The sequence below is a fragment of the Protomyctophum parallelum genome (assembly GCF_964188405.1).
Source record: "Protomyctophum parallelum genome assembly, chromosome: 14".
Classification (NCBI taxonomy): domain Eukaryota; kingdom Metazoa; phylum Chordata; class Actinopteri; order Myctophiformes; family Myctophidae; genus Protomyctophum; species Protomyctophum parallelum.
Window position 1 is genome coordinate 43,310,268 of NC_139709.1, and position 17,500 is coordinate 43,327,767.

Consider the following 17,500-nt stretch of genomic DNA (forward strand, 5'->3'; position numbering starts at 1 on the left):
GAGGGGAGGCGTGCAACCAGAGCCACAGAGTAAGACAGAGTAACGACATTGAGGGGGCAGAAAACAGCCTGGTCACGTGGTTCATGTAATTGCCCATTCCGTAAACTTCCGGTTGTCCCCATTCAATAGGAGTCTATGTACAGTAGAAGCTAGAGCCTGGCCCCATGAAGTGAACTGAGTTGTCGTAACTCTGTCTTACTCTATGGGTCTGCTTGTAACTGGCTTCCCTGGGTCACATGTTCCAGTCAGCTGACCAGAAGAAGGCCGGACAAGAGGGCGCACATGCTGAGGCCAGATGGTGCGACGCTATAACCGAGACCATGTGGGAAACCCCTTACTGTTGTTGTTAACCTACATAGACTCAAGCATGATATATAGACTGTGCACATCGCAGCTATTCTCTGCCGATGAACTCTGCTGACTGGGCTATATTCCTCACACACACGCACGTGCACGCACGCACGCACGCACGCACTCACGCACGCACGCACGCACGCACGCACGCACGCACATGCTACCTGCCTGTTTGAACGTGCTCTATTTCTTCCTGCCTCTCTTGCCTCAGAATAAAGAATGCCTCACTCTGCCTCGCCCCTCTCCTTCACTCTGTCCAAAGTTGCCTAATTTGTGCGATGCCCCTGGAGATTTCCCGCCAGGGGGACGTGGGCGGGGCCTTTCCCGTCTTACCTTGAGCGAGTCGAAGCAGGCGATGACCCGGCCGTTATCCACCTGGCAGCTCTTGGCCGGGTGGGCGAACTTACACTCCTGGTCGGAGCGCGAACACGTGCCCCTCTGGAACTCCCTGCACACCTCCAGAGTGAGCCACTTAGTGTCCCGCATGTGTGCCATGCTCATCGCCATGGCAACAAATTGGCACGAGAAAAAGGTATTCCCAGGTGAATTGGGTTAAAGGGTGATTGAAGAGCAGCTTTTTTTTAAATCCACAATCAACGCTGTGCGTTCGCCTTATTTGCGTGGCGTACTGTTCACGCAGTGCTTGCGTTACACAAAGGTGAAATGTTGCAGGATGACGTTTCTGCTCGTATAGCACTTAATGGGTCATTTTCCTGTTCGATCCGACTGTCAAAAGGAGAATAGATCCAGGAGACTGTCTTTGGCCTTGACCCGTCTCTCTCCCTCTCTCTTTTTCCAGATTCTCTCTCAGTCTCACCTTTGGCACCGACGACGACCCGAGGCCACAAAGACACAGAGAGAGAGAGGCGAGCCGAAGCGAGATCCCTCTGTCTGGGTGCGATGAAGAGAGTGGGCTTGTGGTAGCCGTGTGTACGGGCTACATAGGAGAGTTGAAGAAACTGAACGGCAAGTTGGAGGTTCAAAAGGTTGAAGGCGAGAGTTAAACAAGGCAGGGTGGGTGAGATGCTGCGGCTGCTGTTGTTCGCTGTGGTAAAGCCGGCCTGGCCTGGTGGAGGCGGTGGGCTGTCTGCGGTGCCGTGGGGGGGATAGGGGGGGGCAGTGAGAGGGTGCGGAGGTTGGAGGCAAGCAGGGTCTGGGCGTTGGCCGCGCGCGGAAGGGTGTGGTCGCTGTCCTGTTGCGCTCGTGTTGTTACTGTGGGCAGCAAGCGAGCGAGCGAGGCAGGCTGGGCAGGGGTTGGGGGGGCCGGGGCGGGTCAGGAGTGGGCGGGGCTTCGGCTGTAGAAGCAGGTCAAAGCTGCAGCAAACGTCAGGGAAGGCACTTCCTCTGCGGAGAGAGAGAGAGAGAGAGAGAGAGAGAGAGAGAGAGAGAGAGAGAGAGAGAGAGAGAGAGAGGACAGAGACAAACAGATAGAGGGAGAGAAAAAGAGGCAAAGGAGAGAAATAGAAAGACAGAAGGAGAGAGAGAGAGAGAGAGAGAGAGAGAGAGAGAGAGAGAGAGAGAGAGAATGAAAGATGGAGGCAAACAGAGAAATGAAGAGATTAGCCCAGTGATATCTCCTTTCAAAGAATATAAGCAGTTTATTTCTTCTTCCCATTCATTTCTGATTGATGGTTGTGCTCGGCTCCCCTCTGACCTGGCAGCGGTTTTCTAAGCTGTTCTGCTCATGCCATCGCAGCAGAGCTATGCAGCTGTGGGAACGAAGAATATTTAAAAATGTCAGCAATGTAGGGGTGTCTGCTAAAACAAATAAAACTTTCACCCGCCCTGCACTCTAAACACACACTGCATGCATGCGCGCGCAGGCTCAACACGCCACGCCGCACCAACACACTCTCTCTCTCTCTCTCTCTCACACGCGTTGCAGCCAGAGACACAAGTGCACAATGTGGCCCATTCACAGCTTTCCACCACTTGCTTGGTCAAAGCAGGAAAAATCTAATCAAATCCCATATCACTTACAGTCGAGTATGGCAAAGCCGGCCACGGCAAATCTATTTAGAGAGAGGAGAAAAGAGAGAGTGAGGGTACGAGAGACAGAGAGAGAAGGAAGGCAGAGTGAAAGTAAAGGGGGAAGTGGAGGCAGGGCAGGAGGGAGGGTTTGTCATTTCCCTTCTTACCAAGCGGTGTGTGCTGAGCGGGAACCAATGACAGGCCGCAGAGTTGCAGCAACATTTCTGGGCTTAGAGCCAGGTGAGGGCAAGGGGGAGGAGCAAAGAAGAGGTTGACCTGCCTTGCCTGCCACTAGAAAGAGAGAGAGAGAGAGAGAGACATGAAGGAAAGTAAATGAGAGAGAGAGGCTAAAGTGAGAGAGAGATACAGAGTAGAGGGAGACCAAACAAACCGCGTTCGTTGCTATCTGCTATGTGCTTTTTGGAAGCAGACAGTAATACACTATCCCATGGTGATGTTTTCCCTCTTTGTGCGATCAGCAGTTCACAACCTTATTTAGTGAGCAACGTGCCACATTTCAGGTAAAGTAGGCAGTTTCACAAAATACAAAATCCTTAATTTTGCATATCAAACTTTCCAGTTTTTCTTTCTTTTTTTAAACTATCGCCATTCTTTTTTCTTTTTAACCCAATTTGGTCGTTATGCCAATTAATTTCTCCCATTGCTTGCCACTGCTGTTGTATGCTACTGGCTCACCTGCCAGTGAGGAGCCCTATAGAAAGTGCCCCCGCGATCACCGTACTACTCCTCCCGTTCAACATGACAGGCACCGTCCCAGCCCGTAGAAATATATGTGCAGTGAATTCGAACACCTATAGAATGCTACTTTACCCCTGTGCCACCTGAGCAGAGCACCTCATATGCAAATACACTTTAGGGGGTATAAAAAGGTCTTGGCATGTGTAAATATATCTGTCCTCAGGGAAACTTCACTTGAAGGAATATAGTATATATTTGCAGATTCTGAAAGATTCTGAAGATTCTGAAATCTCTGGAAATTTGCCCAAAATAGAGATGTGAAGGTTAATATGGTTAAATATCAGCCATAATGTTTGTGCATACCTCCATTTTTATCTGTTAGATTATGCCACTGACGCAAACGGCAAAGGAACTTCCAACGTAATAATATACTGTACAGTGCAATATTATGTTATCATATTTACTATTCTACCTTCATTTCAACACCCTTAAATAATTCACAGTTCACGGCGAGAGGAAGCTACAGACAGCACAGTACATTTCCCACCCAGTGTGTCCTATGTACACCAGTGAATATTGCACTTGGGGGGATTGCCAACCGGAATCTGAACGTTTGGGGTCCCAGGGGGCCCCTCTCTCTCTCCCTCTTATCACAAGGCCAGGGTAAACCACACCCTCTCCAGAGACGGTGCCTTTCTAGAACACCAGGTTATGTGCCTTCGGCAGCGCTAGCTCTGCACCACAATCCAATACTGAATGCAACATTGTATATCGCCCTGCAGCAGCCCAGCCCCGTATATCGCCCTGCAGCAGCCCAGCCCTGTATATCGCCCTGCAGCAGCCCAGCCCTGTATATCGCCCTGCAGCAGCCCAGCCCTGTATATCGCCCTGCAGCAGCCCAGCCCTGTATATCGCCCTGCAGCAGCCCAGCCCTGTATATCGCCCTGCAGCAGCCCAGCCCTGTATATCGCCCTGCAGCAGCCCAGCCCTGTATATCGCCCTGCAGCAGCCCAGCCCTGTATATCACCCTGCAGCAGCCCAGCCCTGTATATCGCCCTGCAGCAGCCCAGCCCTGTATATCACCCTGCAGCAGCCCAGCCCTGTATATCGCCCTGCAGCAGCCCAGCCCTGTATATCACCCTGCAGCAGCCCAGCCCTGTATATCGCCCTGCAGCAGCCCAGCCCTGTATATCGCCCTGCAGCAGCCCAGCCCTGTATATCGCCCTGCAGCAGCCCAGCCCTGTATATCGCCCTGCAGCAGCCCAGCCCTGTATATCACCCTGCAGCAGCCCAGCCCTGTATATCGCCCTGCAGCAGCCCAGCCCTGCATATCGCCCTGCAGCAGCCCAGCCCTGATCATGATGACCCAGCAGTGTGGAAGATATATGTTCAGGCAGAGAGAGAGAGAGAGAGAGAGAGACAGATGGACCTAGCTTCACCTTGTGTGACCCGTAGAAGAACCCCCTAGTATACCAGCTGTACTGCTTGAAATGACCTTTAGAATGATAAGAGCTGGCACTCACTCATGCACACATACACACATACACACGCACCTGATATCATGTCTGTATCACAGAGGGGAAACTAGGCCAATCAGTATATTGTTGCTGTCGGGCAGGAACCTCTTATCTCCATATTTTTTGCCTTTTTGTGTTTTTCCGTAAATTAAAACCCTACTTGATCATACTACAGTAACTACAGTGCAGCGTCACACAAATACATCAAAAGTAGCAGATCGACAAGCTCCAAGCGCGGCTTCGAGCTTGTGCCGAACTTTTTCTATTTTTTTAATTTGAATCCTGAAAAGTAACAGCTTTGGACAACAAAATAAACAAACGCTTAATAAAAAAATAAAACACTTGCAGGGGGCAGCATGATAGCTGAGTGGTTAGTGTGTGTGTAAAACCACAGGCTTTAATATCTGACAGAAAGTCCCCGGTTGGATTCCTGGCCTGCATGTCACTCTCCTACTCTTTCCTGTCTCTCTCCACTGTCCGTCAAATAAAGGCTCAGAAAAGACCTTCCCCACACAAAGCACTTGACACTATGGAACCACTGTATATATATATATCCGTCTCACTGTTCCACATACAGTATTATACAGCATATAAGAAAGTTATTCATTTGCGGATTATCACATTCTATAAACTGATTTCAAAGTCATTAAACGATTACTGCGGTCATTGACCCGCTTCTCATCCTCATGGCAGAAGCATGCTGAAGTAGAGTCGGGTGTCAAGTGTTCCTTTGCTGTGGACATTTCATTTGGAAGCGGAACTCTGCAAACACGGACCGATATACCGCTGTTTGCTTATGTTGCTCCGGACATGCGTCTGGACTCCCTCGTCCATCAGCTGAGACGAGTATGTCACGACGGCCTGTAGTCTAGTGAAAGCCGTCTGTGACTGTAGACCTACTGTACGAGCCCCATGATGTGTGGTTTCAACCTCAGATCACGTCGATGATGTGAAATGTTGTTTATTGTAAAGCAGGAGAACGATTATGCACATCCCCAGTTTCAGAATACGGTGCTGGACCCAAAAAAATGACTGAATGAAGAAAAAAAGTGGAATGTCCGCACACGATATAATTCTGCTCCCCGTCTTTATTTCAACCTATAAATACAACAACGTTTCGCCCCTTTTTTTATTTCAACCTATAAATACAACAACGTTTCGCCCCTCCTATTATTTCAACCTATAAATACAACAAAAGTTTCGCCCCTCCGGGCTTTCTGAGATCAGATTCACACGAGGTTTCCACTGGACACACACTGGTCTGATGAACCCATTCTGACCTGAGATCAGATTAAAAAAATGTCAGTCGCTCTTCGATTTTTCAAAAATAGCAGACCTACAAGCTCGTATCGCGCCACTCGGTGGCGCGATATGAGCTTGTAGATCTGCTGTTTTTAAATAGCTAAAGCATAACATGATGCTGACACCAAAATGGGTGCCCGTTCAGAATGGGTCAAACGTTGTTGTATTTATAGGTTGAAATAAAAAAAGACGGGGAGCAGAATTATATCGTGTGCGGGACATTCCACTTTTTTCTTCAAATGTGTTTATTGCCATAAGCTTTTCTCATAAGGCTGGTGGACGTGCACCTTTCACACTGCCCAAATATACCAAATATAGTCAAAGAAAACAGGGCTGCAATAGTTCATCTTATTAATCAATATAATTGTTTATAGAAAATAATCAATTTTAATTCATTTTAGTCAATAAACCCCTAAATACCTTTTCCCCTCTACAGCAGCTCTCTTTGCCAAAAATAGTCAAATCCAGATACGCTACTTTTCTGAATGACGCCGCAGAAAGGGGACGCTAGGGTTCATTTGGTATAGTAAATAATAACAGTTTGCTGGTGAAAGGTTACAAGGCTGCATTATGGTGTGTGATGTGAAACTTAATCATTGTGTATAGTTAACATCATTGACTGCCTTCCATACTATGTTAGAGTCTGCTTCTGGAGACACTAAGCTAACGTTTCAGTTGCTCGTCACTTCAGCATCGCACATAATGGGGAGGGACTTTATCAAACAAATCGTATGGGGGATTTATATTATGTGTCTCTGATTATTACCGTAGTCATTATTTATGCTCTAGAGATAATCTTCAACTGGATACACGCAATACACAGTCAATAACTGCAGTTATTTGGACTAATCCATTTAGTAGTTTATATATTTATTTCTTTTAGCGACCGTATAGGTCGCAGTTTACTATGAAAACTTGCAAAAACTGTCCGCCCGTCAGTCAGTCATATAGTCCATATATGGTTGTCAGAACATCACGCCACATGACACCCACGCCTCGTGACACGCTCCATATATGGCCGACCTCCATAGGTTGTTGTCCATCACGCCTCGTGACATCACGTTATTAGTGCAGCCAGGCCTGGCAGCCGGCGAAAACTAGAGTTCTCAACAGGCCCACAAATGAAGGCCCGGCCCTACCTGGGCCCTCATCAAACCCTGTACACTCAAGACACTGCCACCGCTGCCACCCTTAGATCTCCATATATGGAGCTGACCTGTTCTGACATTCTATATGTTGATCTGACCTCATCAAACCCTGTACACTCAAGACACGCTCCATATATGGCCAAACCTCATCAAACCCTGTACACTAAAGACATGCTCCATATATGGCCAGTACAGAATTCATTCCATATGTTGATCTGACTGCCCGTGCCAAAGCGCCAGCGCTCGCCCAGCAGTCTGCCGTCACCCAGGCGGATGTGTGCACGTGACCTCGCCCTTTAGGGCGTCTTACTGGTTAGAATAGTATTGTGGGTCTGGCTGGCTTAGCAGTCCAGGCACCAGCAGACAGCGTGTTGTGGGTTTGAGTCACGATCCCGACGAACTTTCCCACCATCTCTCTCCCCATTTCCTGTCAAGCTACTGTATATTTATCAATAAAGGCAAAAAGCCCAAAAAATATAAAAATAATAGTTTTGTGTTTGTTCGTACAGTATATGAAAAATAAGAAAATATAAAATGTTGGTGTTTCTCAATTATTCAAGTCATGAAAAAAGTTATCGATAGAATAATCACGAAGAATATAATGGATAGTTGCATTCGTACAATAAACAATCAGCAATTGAGAGAATACTAACCAGGTCCAATTTATTGAGATAGTTTAAGTGTGACTATGATGATCAGAACATGCATTGGAGACTTTCCTCTTCTACCCCAAATTTGAACCCGTTTCCTGCTGACCATTGAGCTATAATAGAGCCTGCCTGCTTGCTCAGGGGAGAAATTGAATCTTGACCATCAGGTCAACATTCGTGTCAAATCCTGTGCGATGTCCTGAGACATGACCTTTGACAGAATCTAAATGTCTCAAAAGAAGAGCGGGGAGACAAAATACAACCACCAAAATACAAGTTACATAGTGCCGCTTTAAATCAAAGCAGTTAAATTGATGAATAAAAGGCTGACAGTCCCCCCCACCCCGCACGCTCGCACGCACGCTCGCGCGTGCACACACACACACACACACACACACACACACACACACACACACACACACACACACACACACACACACACACACACACTCTAACTGTCTAATCGGTTGCCATGGTTTCTACATTGACCACTTGAACCCCGGCGTCCATGAACATCAGCCAAAGATAGCCCGTTTACAAGTAGATCTTTGGCAAAGAGATTGGCGTAGATGGGGAAGCAAAGAAATGGCCTAGAGGGTTTAAGTGCTTTAACCCATTCTGACCGGGCACCCATTTTGGTGTCAGCATCATGTTATGCTTTAGCTATTGAAAAATAGCAGATCTACAAGCTCATATCGCGCCACCGAGTGGCGCGATACGAGCTTGTAGGTCTGCTATTTTTGAAAAAAATCGAAGAACGACTGACATTTTTAGAATCTGATCTCAGGTCAGAATGGGTTAAGGCAGCAGAGCAGGTGTGTGCTGCTGGTATGGGCAGAAATGGCTCAGCCGCAGCGCGAGGCCTCTTCAGAGCCATAATGGGCCCCCATTAGGATACATCATGTATAGACACATGGACGTGGATCCTTCTATCTTCCCCTATTGATTTATTCATCGCCCTGGCCTTTGCATGTCAGAAAGCGCCGCTCCCTTCATCTAATTCCACTCCAACCGTCTCTGCCTTCTGTCTCCGAGGCATCCGTCCCAGTGCTGTACATTTTCAAAGAGATTACTTTTATCCATACTTGATCGGTCTGGTCTGTTTTTAGTTTTGTTTTTTTGTCTTCCCCTGGAGGTAACACCGTTGCCGCCCCAATCTTTCCAGTTCTTTCCGCCCTCCCTCGGAGCTCTTCCTCCTCCACCCCACTCAACCCCCGTCCTTGTGCCCTCAATATGACTGTCTGTCTGGCAAGCAAGCACACTCTCTCTCTCTCTCTCCCAGCATCCTTAGCAGCAGCAGCAGTAGCACACTCCTTCAGTCTCCAAGGTCTAACAAGTTGGTGCAAGGTCAATAAGACTCCTAGAGGATGACAAGACAGATAGAGATAGAGGAAGAGATAGAGACGTATAAAGAGAGAGATGAGAGAGAGAGAGAGAGATATGTGGAGAAAGGCAGACAGAGAGATCAGAGTAAGAGACAGACAGACTGAAGCCGAGACCACCGTTTCCAGAGAAAGCCGTTGTTTTCTCCTGACCATGTGGCAAGAAGATGGTGAAATGGAGTCAGAAAGAAGGAATGAACAGAGAGATAGAGGAAGGTGGAGAGAGAGACAGGCAGACAGAGGGAGGAAGGGAAAGGAGAGAGAGAGACACTGTGATTTCTGTGGACCATGTGGCAGGAACATGACGCGTCTGGGAGGAGAGGAAAGCGTGTCGACAGAGCATTGCCTTCAGCTCATCATGGTCATCTGACACCAGAATCTCTGCGTACGCCTCAGCGGCACAAAAACAAATTCTGACATGAAGCACAGGACCACATGACTTTTACTTTCTGGGTTATGAGTCACAATCCGCCTTTCGCAACAGGTCGCTAATAAAGACAGCGTGGTCTGAATGCACCCGTTGCCGACTATTGCGAAGGCACTCGGCCAGAAGTGTCTCGCACCAGTTGACGGTGATGAACGATGCACAAGATATTATGAGGTATCCTTGAACATAGAGAGGGGTTTTGTTTTGAAGGCACACAGGCCACGGCCAATGGAAAGTTACAGCTCTGCGGAGGCTGCTATAGCTAGCTAGCTAATCCTGGGCTGGTCTCAGAGTTGTCATTGTGACTAACTGCTATACAGCCCTGCTCCCAGACAACAAGAAAGAGGGTGTGGTTCGCGGCTATGATAAGGCTTCCTGTGGAATGACTGAATCATGCATTATTAGCCATAGCTTTAACAACACAGTGCTGCGGCGAATAAGGGTCAAATAAGTGTCGCATTCGCACTAATGGCAATTGAAAAACGTGTGTCTGAGGAGGATTTAGCATACGTTTAAATCCAAGTGAATCTCAACATTAAAAGTTTTTTTCTTTTTTCACTTTAAACCTTGCATTCCTATTTTGGAAGCAGAAATCAGACAATAACACATCAGTTCTACAACGTCCATTTTTGCTATTCATCATACAATGACGTATAGCCCTTAATAGGGCATACAGTATAAGTACTAGTAGTTAACATAAAAGGTAATAGCTGGCATTGTTTCATCCCTCACAAAAGTAGCGCTATAGCTGGCTTCACACTGACAAAAGCCCCGTACGTACGGCTTCTATTTTGGGCCTGACTGCAGAGACAGAAGCCACAGTTTAAATCTCCCCTGGCTTGGCCGTGGCTCAGTAAAGCAGTGGTTTCAGCATATTGACAGAGGTGGAGTCAGGGTGACAGTGTGCTGAGACAGGTCATCACGGTGGAAGGGCGTCGGAGGTAATGCAACACCCAAGGCCTCAAACTGACTGCTGCAACCGGTGCTGGGAGAGAGAGAGAGAGAGAGAGACTGCAACCGGTGCTGGGAGAGAGAGAGAGAGACTGCAACCGGTGCTGGGAGAGAGAGAGAGAGAGAGAGAGAGAGAGAGAGAGCACTGCTGCGGTTCCATGTGTTTGCAATATCACATGCCAATAATGCCCTCTCTGACCCTGTACATACAGTACACATGCGAGCATGCATACACACACACACACACACACACACACACACACACACACACACACACACACACACACACACACACACACACACACACCCTCACGCACACACACACACACACACACACACACACACACACACACACAAATCCACAGATTTACAGACAACAGCACACTATCTCTCTGTCTCTCAAATCCGCACGCACCCACACACGCACACATGCACGCACCCACACACATGCACCACACACACACACACACACACACACACACACACACACACACACACACACACACACACACACACACACACACACACACACACACACACACAGAGAGCAGGAGCTGCCATGCCAGCCAGTCTATCCTCTATTCCTCTCCTGTGACACACAGCTATACATCTCAGAGTAAACAGCGTTTCCTTGACAACGGCACTTCCCTTGTTGGTGGAGAGCTGAGAGAGACAGTGAGGTCCAGAGAAATGACCGCAGGCCAGGCCAAGGACGAGGCCGGAGGCCATACCACACAGCACAACGCCCTGACACCCCCCCCCCCCCCTTTGAAAAGATACAGTATGCCAGGGACACCCATAAGAGAAGATCTTTACGGCTCTAGCAGTGATTCTCAACCCGTTTCATTTCAAGGACCCCCAGTTTGACATGCATTAGTCTACGGACCCCCATTTAATGGCATTTCTATCTCTGGGACCCTCAATTTATATTGTAAAAATCAATGTTAATTTAACTCTGAGAGTGTACAAATTTGTTCCATTTGTACGCTCTCAGAGTTACAGACCCATATGGTCCACTTGGTTCCAAACGATCATTTAGCTGGGGTCCCCCTGGAGTTCCAGGGCCAGAACCAGTGCACTAAGGGGTGGAGAGACCTCATGAAGAATTGACATGCACTTCTCCTGGTTATGCTACTTATTTATTCACTGGGGACTTTCCCTATAGATAGGTCCTATTGGCTCGTGGTGTCAGCAGCGAATGGCGCATCGGTCCTCATTCACTTTTCGTAAACCATAGGCAATGCTATTGTTGTCACCGTCCTCGTCATCACCATTATGATCATCATTAACCTTCCATTCCTTGGCAATTGCATTAGCCGATTGGCTTGTCACAGGATTAGCTAATGTGTCGGTGAAAGAGAGTTTGTGGTCAGGAACGCGCAACAAACAATGGCTATTGATGCGCCAGAGAGCTAACCTCTGGAGACAATGAGATCTGTTGTACAGCAAAATGGTGCGCGTGCATCACACACAGGCCATGCAAACACACGCATACAACAATGTGTTACTGATATATGCTTCGGCTTCTGTGTGGGTGTATGACTGCGTTTGTGTCAATGTGCCCATATAGTTTCTATGTGTGTCTGAGACATTTTGTATCTATGCATTTCTGTGTGTGTGTGTGTGTGTGTGTGTGTGTGTGTGTGTGTGTGTGTAACTGTGTGTGTGTGTGTGTGTGTGTGTGTGTGTGTGTGTGTGTGCTTGTGAGCCTGCGTGCGTGCGTACATGCGTGTGTGTGTGTGTGTGTGTGTCTAGCTCAGCAAACATGGAGGATAATTGACCATATTCGCTCTGCGGCCATTTTGCTCCTATAGGTCAATAGCTCTCATGATGGTTTAATGAGTGGGTCATTGGCTCACATTCATGTTGTCCGAATCATTATGATGAAAAACGGTCCAGTCTCTGCATCTCATACGACTGCATTCTCAATCACAGAGAAGCCATAGCGCTGCTGGCTTGTCCATCTGTGGCTTGTGTAAAGTTAGCTGTCTATCTAGGTTGCCATGACTTCAGCACATAACAATATAGAACAATTAACCCATTCTGAACGGGCACCCATTTTGGTGTTAGCATCATGTCATGCTTTAGCTATTTAAAAATAGCAGATCTACAAGCTCATATCGCGCCACCGAGTGGCGCGATACGAGCTTGTAGGTCTGCTATTTTTGAAAAAAATCGAAGAACGACTGACATTTTTAGAATCTGATCTCAGGTCAGAATGGGTTAATCAGACCCAGTGTTTGTCCAGTGGAAACCTCGTATGAATCTGATCTCAGGTCAGAATGGGTTAAGCCCTGATTTATACTAACTTGTATGACTGTAGTGGATCGCTAATAGCAGCTCTAGAAGCTCACAGCATGTCGCGTGTGTTTTATTTAGATGCTTGACCCAATGCGCCAAACCCACTATAAATCAGGCATAAGTCTATTTATGAGTGACACCATGCAAACCTATATCTTTAGCTACTTAGTACTTACTGTACACATAATGTACAGATCCGTGCGATATGCACAGAGCATGTAAGCCAACATACTTGATGTGGCTGTAGCAGGTGTTATAAATAATAATAATGACATGCCCGTTTAAACATATAAGATCTACAGCTTTGCACCTACAGTGAGGATTTCATTTCCATATTGTACACACACAGGCCCATAAATAGGCTTGTACGCTACATCATTTAATCATGTACTGTATACCACATGCCACTGGGACATACTGTATATACTGCATAGGCCAAGCATCACTCATTGATGTAATGGTGGTCAATTTAATCTAGTCTCGGGCCAACGTAATCTCTCGGACGTTGGCGATCAATAGAATCTTCATATAGACAATGGTCGTCTATGAGGGAAGACCATGTTCACTCTTGTATAATGTGCCACTGAATGGCCTGCGTGGAGCCACGGGCTATAATATATTACTATGACCAGAACAGGAAGCAGAGTTTCCATGATAGAATTGTGCCGTTTACTGCATCTAACAGAGAACCAAACAGAACGGGTCCAGTGATGGTATCATTAAACTTTATAGGCTTCTAATACTTTCCCTCAAAGGTATACAGGTTTGATATGTGTGAGGTTTACTGTGGGGGCTGATGTAACCATCCAGGGTCCAGGAAAACAACGCTAGGCCTGTGTTTGACACACAGAAAGAAAAACACTGACTAACCACTTAGCGCCATAACCAGCAGCACAGACATGGAGTCAGTAATATTGCTATATATTCTTCAGCCGTGTAGCTCAACATTGTCATGGTGTCCACCATTAGGTGACAGTCTGCTGCAATGTTTATTTGTGAGCCAAAAGTGTCTCGCAAGAAGCTCCGACAGGGTCACGGACCAAAGCCAATGTTAAAAGATTCATATTGTGTTATACTGTCTGTTATGGTTCTCAACTTTATGATCAAGTTGACTGGTTGTTCGCGTTATTCATCTACAGTATTTAAAAAAAGAATAGAAACAGTTCATTGTCATAACAGCAAGCGTAGCATAATAGCAGTCATATGCTAATAACAGAAAGCATACTGTGAATCCAGAGTCAGACTGTGTGACAGACTACAACATGCACGTGACATTTAGGCATTTAGCAGAAACTCCTATCCTGAGGGACGTACATGTGCAAGCTCAGAGTAAAGAAATAGTTTAAGGTTGTAATGTGGTCGGTGACGTGGATGATGGCTGGTTGTAAAGACAGTAGGAACGTATCTGTAGAAACAGAGTCATCGTGTTATAAGGGATTAACCTGTCAGTGAGAGATGCAGCCATGCACATATAATCCTGTCTGTAGGGCCGAAGGTATGCAGAGAGATATGCACAAGAAACACGTATAGTGGTTCTATAGCTTTGAGCAACGGCGTCTCTGTGTGGTACTTAGGAGTTAGCATGGTCATTAGCAACAAGCTCATCATCAACACGAGGGTGTCCCGAGGATAACAGATTTGCAACGTGTGGCATTGTGAGCTTGTAGATCGGTTATTTTCAGTGCGTGCGACTGAGTATAATGGGACTTTAAGTGGGACAGAGAGCTACTGTAGCCATGGGGGTTTTGTCAACACTCAACAGCGCAATCAGAGGTACACCTGCCGGTGAGTGTGTGTGTAATGTACGTGTGTGTGTGTGTGTGTGTGTGTGTGTGTGTGTGTGTGTGTGTGTGTGTCTGTACTGTATGTGTGTCTTGTGTGGACAGGCACTGTGTAGTGTATGTCTTGTCTGTCTTGTGTGGATGCGTCTGCTATACCGTCTGAGCCACACACCAATCCCCTTAAGTCACAACAACATTCCTCATCATGGCCCCAACCACCGGCTCTTCACGAGGAGAGGAAACCCAGGGGAGGTGAGGGGTGTGTGTGTGTGTGTGTGTGTGTGTGTGTGTGTGTGTGTGTGTGTGTGTGTGTGTGTGTGTGTGTGTGTGTGTCTGTGTGTGTGTGTCTGTGTGTGTGTGTGTGTGTGTGTGTGTGTGTGTGTGTGTGTGTGTGTGTGTGTGTATAGGGGGGTAGACCAACAAAGAAAGGGGAGAAGAACGAAAATGCGAGAAGCATATGAGGAAACAGTGTCATGTCGCTAATGAACAGCCTGCACTTTGCCACAGTAACAACTCCATCTCTGTCTGGACTAACGTTAAGTCTCCCTCGTTATCCAAATGGTAGGTGAAGGAAGGCGTTGTCCGCTGACACAACGAAACCATGCGCCTGTGTTTGTGTCATGTGTGTGTGTGTGTGTGTGTGTGTGTGTGTGTGTGTGTGTGTGTGCGTGCGCGTGCGTGTACATATGTAATATGAGCATTTTCATAAGGGAAATCTCTGTACCATTGTATCTGCCAAATGAGCAACTATCGTTCCAATCACTTTTTCTATCTTGGACTCGAGTAACACTGAAAAGCCATAACTCACACAGACACAGAAAGGCAGGAAGGGACAATCTTCAAGAAAGTCGTTAATGTACTTACTCTTTTTACTGCTGTTTATAACGCCGACAACAAGTAAAAACTTTACTCCATCTGCTTCTCTTTCGTTCTCACCCTCCCTCCCTCTCGTGAATCTCTTAAACGTTCCTCCTCTCTCCGAGTTACTCCCCCTCTCTGAGACGCACATAAACACACACACACACACACACACACACACACACACACACACACACACACACACACACACACACACACACACACACACACACACACACACTCACACGTGCACGAGTGCGTGACACACACGCACGCACACACACACACACACACACAGTCCCACAGACAGAGCCACCCTCTCACACTACACTCACACACACACACTTTCTCTCTCTCTCCTCCTGTGACCCGGAATGCTTGGCGAGGTTCGACTGTACTGAAATACTGTGCTCTCCATATAAGGCAGTGGCAGCTTCACATGTCACACATCATTTACATGTGGCAGGCGGGAGTTCACCTTACATGGCACAAGTATACACTAAACACACGCGGTTGCGAAAAAGCCACACCGTCCCTTTAGGCTGACAAGATATTCTTGGAGAGAAAGAAAGACTTTAGAAAGTCTTTAAGAACAAGAGAGTAAGTATCAAATTATCCAATTATTCAAGTAGTTGAACTGTTTTAACTAGTTAAACAAGCCCGAGCCGGGATAACTCCCAACACGTCCCAGAGTGAGTCAGACAGAGGGAATGAAAGCCGAGTGGGAGATCTATCGATCCACTTCACTGCTTCCTGGAACAACCACTGCCCTCACACACACAACACACAACACACACACACACACACACAGGCGTGTTGTGTGTGTTGGCACACGCACAGGCACACGCATGCACGCACCCACGTACACCAGTAAAATGTTCTTGCTAACTAGCTCTACCTCAGGAAGTAGCTATTGTGACCTTCTGCTTTCAGTCAGGAATGTGCCCCACTGCTGTGTGCGTGTCTGTGTGTGTGTGCATTGACATGTGTGCCTTTGTATGTGTGCCTGTGTCTAAAAAGACAAGCCACAACAAACAGATGTTAGCCATCACACTCACACACACACACACACACACACACACATACAGAGAGAGAGAAAGAGAGTGAGAGCGAGTCAGAGACAGCGAGACGCAGCAGACACTAAAGCAAACAACCTCCATATCTCCCCACCTTCTCTCCACCATACGGGCTCTACAGTACTTTGGAAAGTAAAACACTGCAGCACGCAGCGGAAAGAAAGATCTGGATGAATGACGAGAGAGCCTCAGAAACAGAGAGGACAGAAAGACGAGAGAGAGAGAGAGAGAGAAAGAGAGAGAGAGGAATTTACACAGAGAGAAACAGGAGACCAGACAACGGTGCAACTCACAGAACCCTTACCTCTCACATCGCTTTTTCAGTTTCTGAGCCTGCTTCCGCTTGTCTGTCGACTCTGTGCGCGTGTGTCTGTGCGTGTGTGCGTGTGTGTTCAGACAGGCCGCGACAGCAGACCCCCAGGCACCGGCTGGACCATTCTGAGGCAGGAAGGAAGGCAGGCAGGCAGGCAAGAGCGCTGCGACGGACCGACCGACCGGCAGAATTACAAGAAGGGGACGACGAGGAAGAGGCAAGGCGATGAGGAAGAGGCAGGCAGAAGTGAATCGGCGGTGAATGAGTACGAGAGCTGACCGCTGGAGTGTGTGAGAGAGAGTGTGTGTGTGTGTGTCCGTTGCAGCGTTGGCTCAGCGCGCTAGCGTCTCCCCCTCCCCTGCTCTCTCTCTCTCTCTCTCTCTGTAGTGACTGAGCTGTGCTGTGCCGTGCTGTGCTGTGCTATCCTGTGCCGGGCTGGGCTGCCTGCGTGTGTGTGTATGTGTGTGTGTGTCTCTCTGGACTCCCCAGCCTCTGGATCGTCTGCAGCCTGCAGGAAAGCAGTGCTCGCTGGGCGGCAGTAGCAACAGCTGTGGACGTAGAGGAGGAGGAGTGGAGGACAGGAGAGGAGAACGAGGCAAAGGAGGCGGAGGAGGAGGAGGAGGAGGGGGGGGAGACTCTGACTGCACTGGGCATACAGATCCTGCAGTCTCCCCCGCAGAGCCCCCCCACCCCACCCCTCCCTCCTTTACTGAGGGCTGTGGCCACGCCCCCTAAAACAACACCAGGAAGTGCTGGCTCAGTTACACTGG

At 47.8% G+C, this 17,500-nt stretch overlaps 1 protein-coding gene across 16 annotated transcripts in view; it reads right to left on the reverse strand.

The window, feature by feature from the left end:
- mbnl1 (muscleblind-like splicing regulator 1) overlaps positions 1-17,500 on the reverse strand; it is a 63,386-nt gene that overhangs the window by 40,981 nt on the left and 4,905 nt on the right. For 12 of the 16 annotated variants that reach the window (XR_014570305.1, XR_014570306.1, XM_083783005.1 and 9 more), the window contains exons 1-2: positions 16,722-17,294; positions 688-1,698 (exon numbers count right to left, since the gene is read on the reverse strand). The exons of 1 other annotated variant lie outside the window; for it this stretch is intronic. Coding sequence is in view for 12 of the 15 variants with exons in the window: in XM_083783005.1 (XP_083639131.1) it covers positions 688-861 (174 nt within the window). In the remaining 3 variants the exon portion in view is untranslated. Of the gene's footprint in view, positions 1-687; positions 1,699-2,492; positions 2,592-15,347; positions 15,498-16,721; positions 17,295-17,500 lie in introns of those variants that run through there. 3 more of the 16 variants (XM_083783008.1, XM_083783009.1, XM_083783006.1) reach the window with 3 other exon arrangements.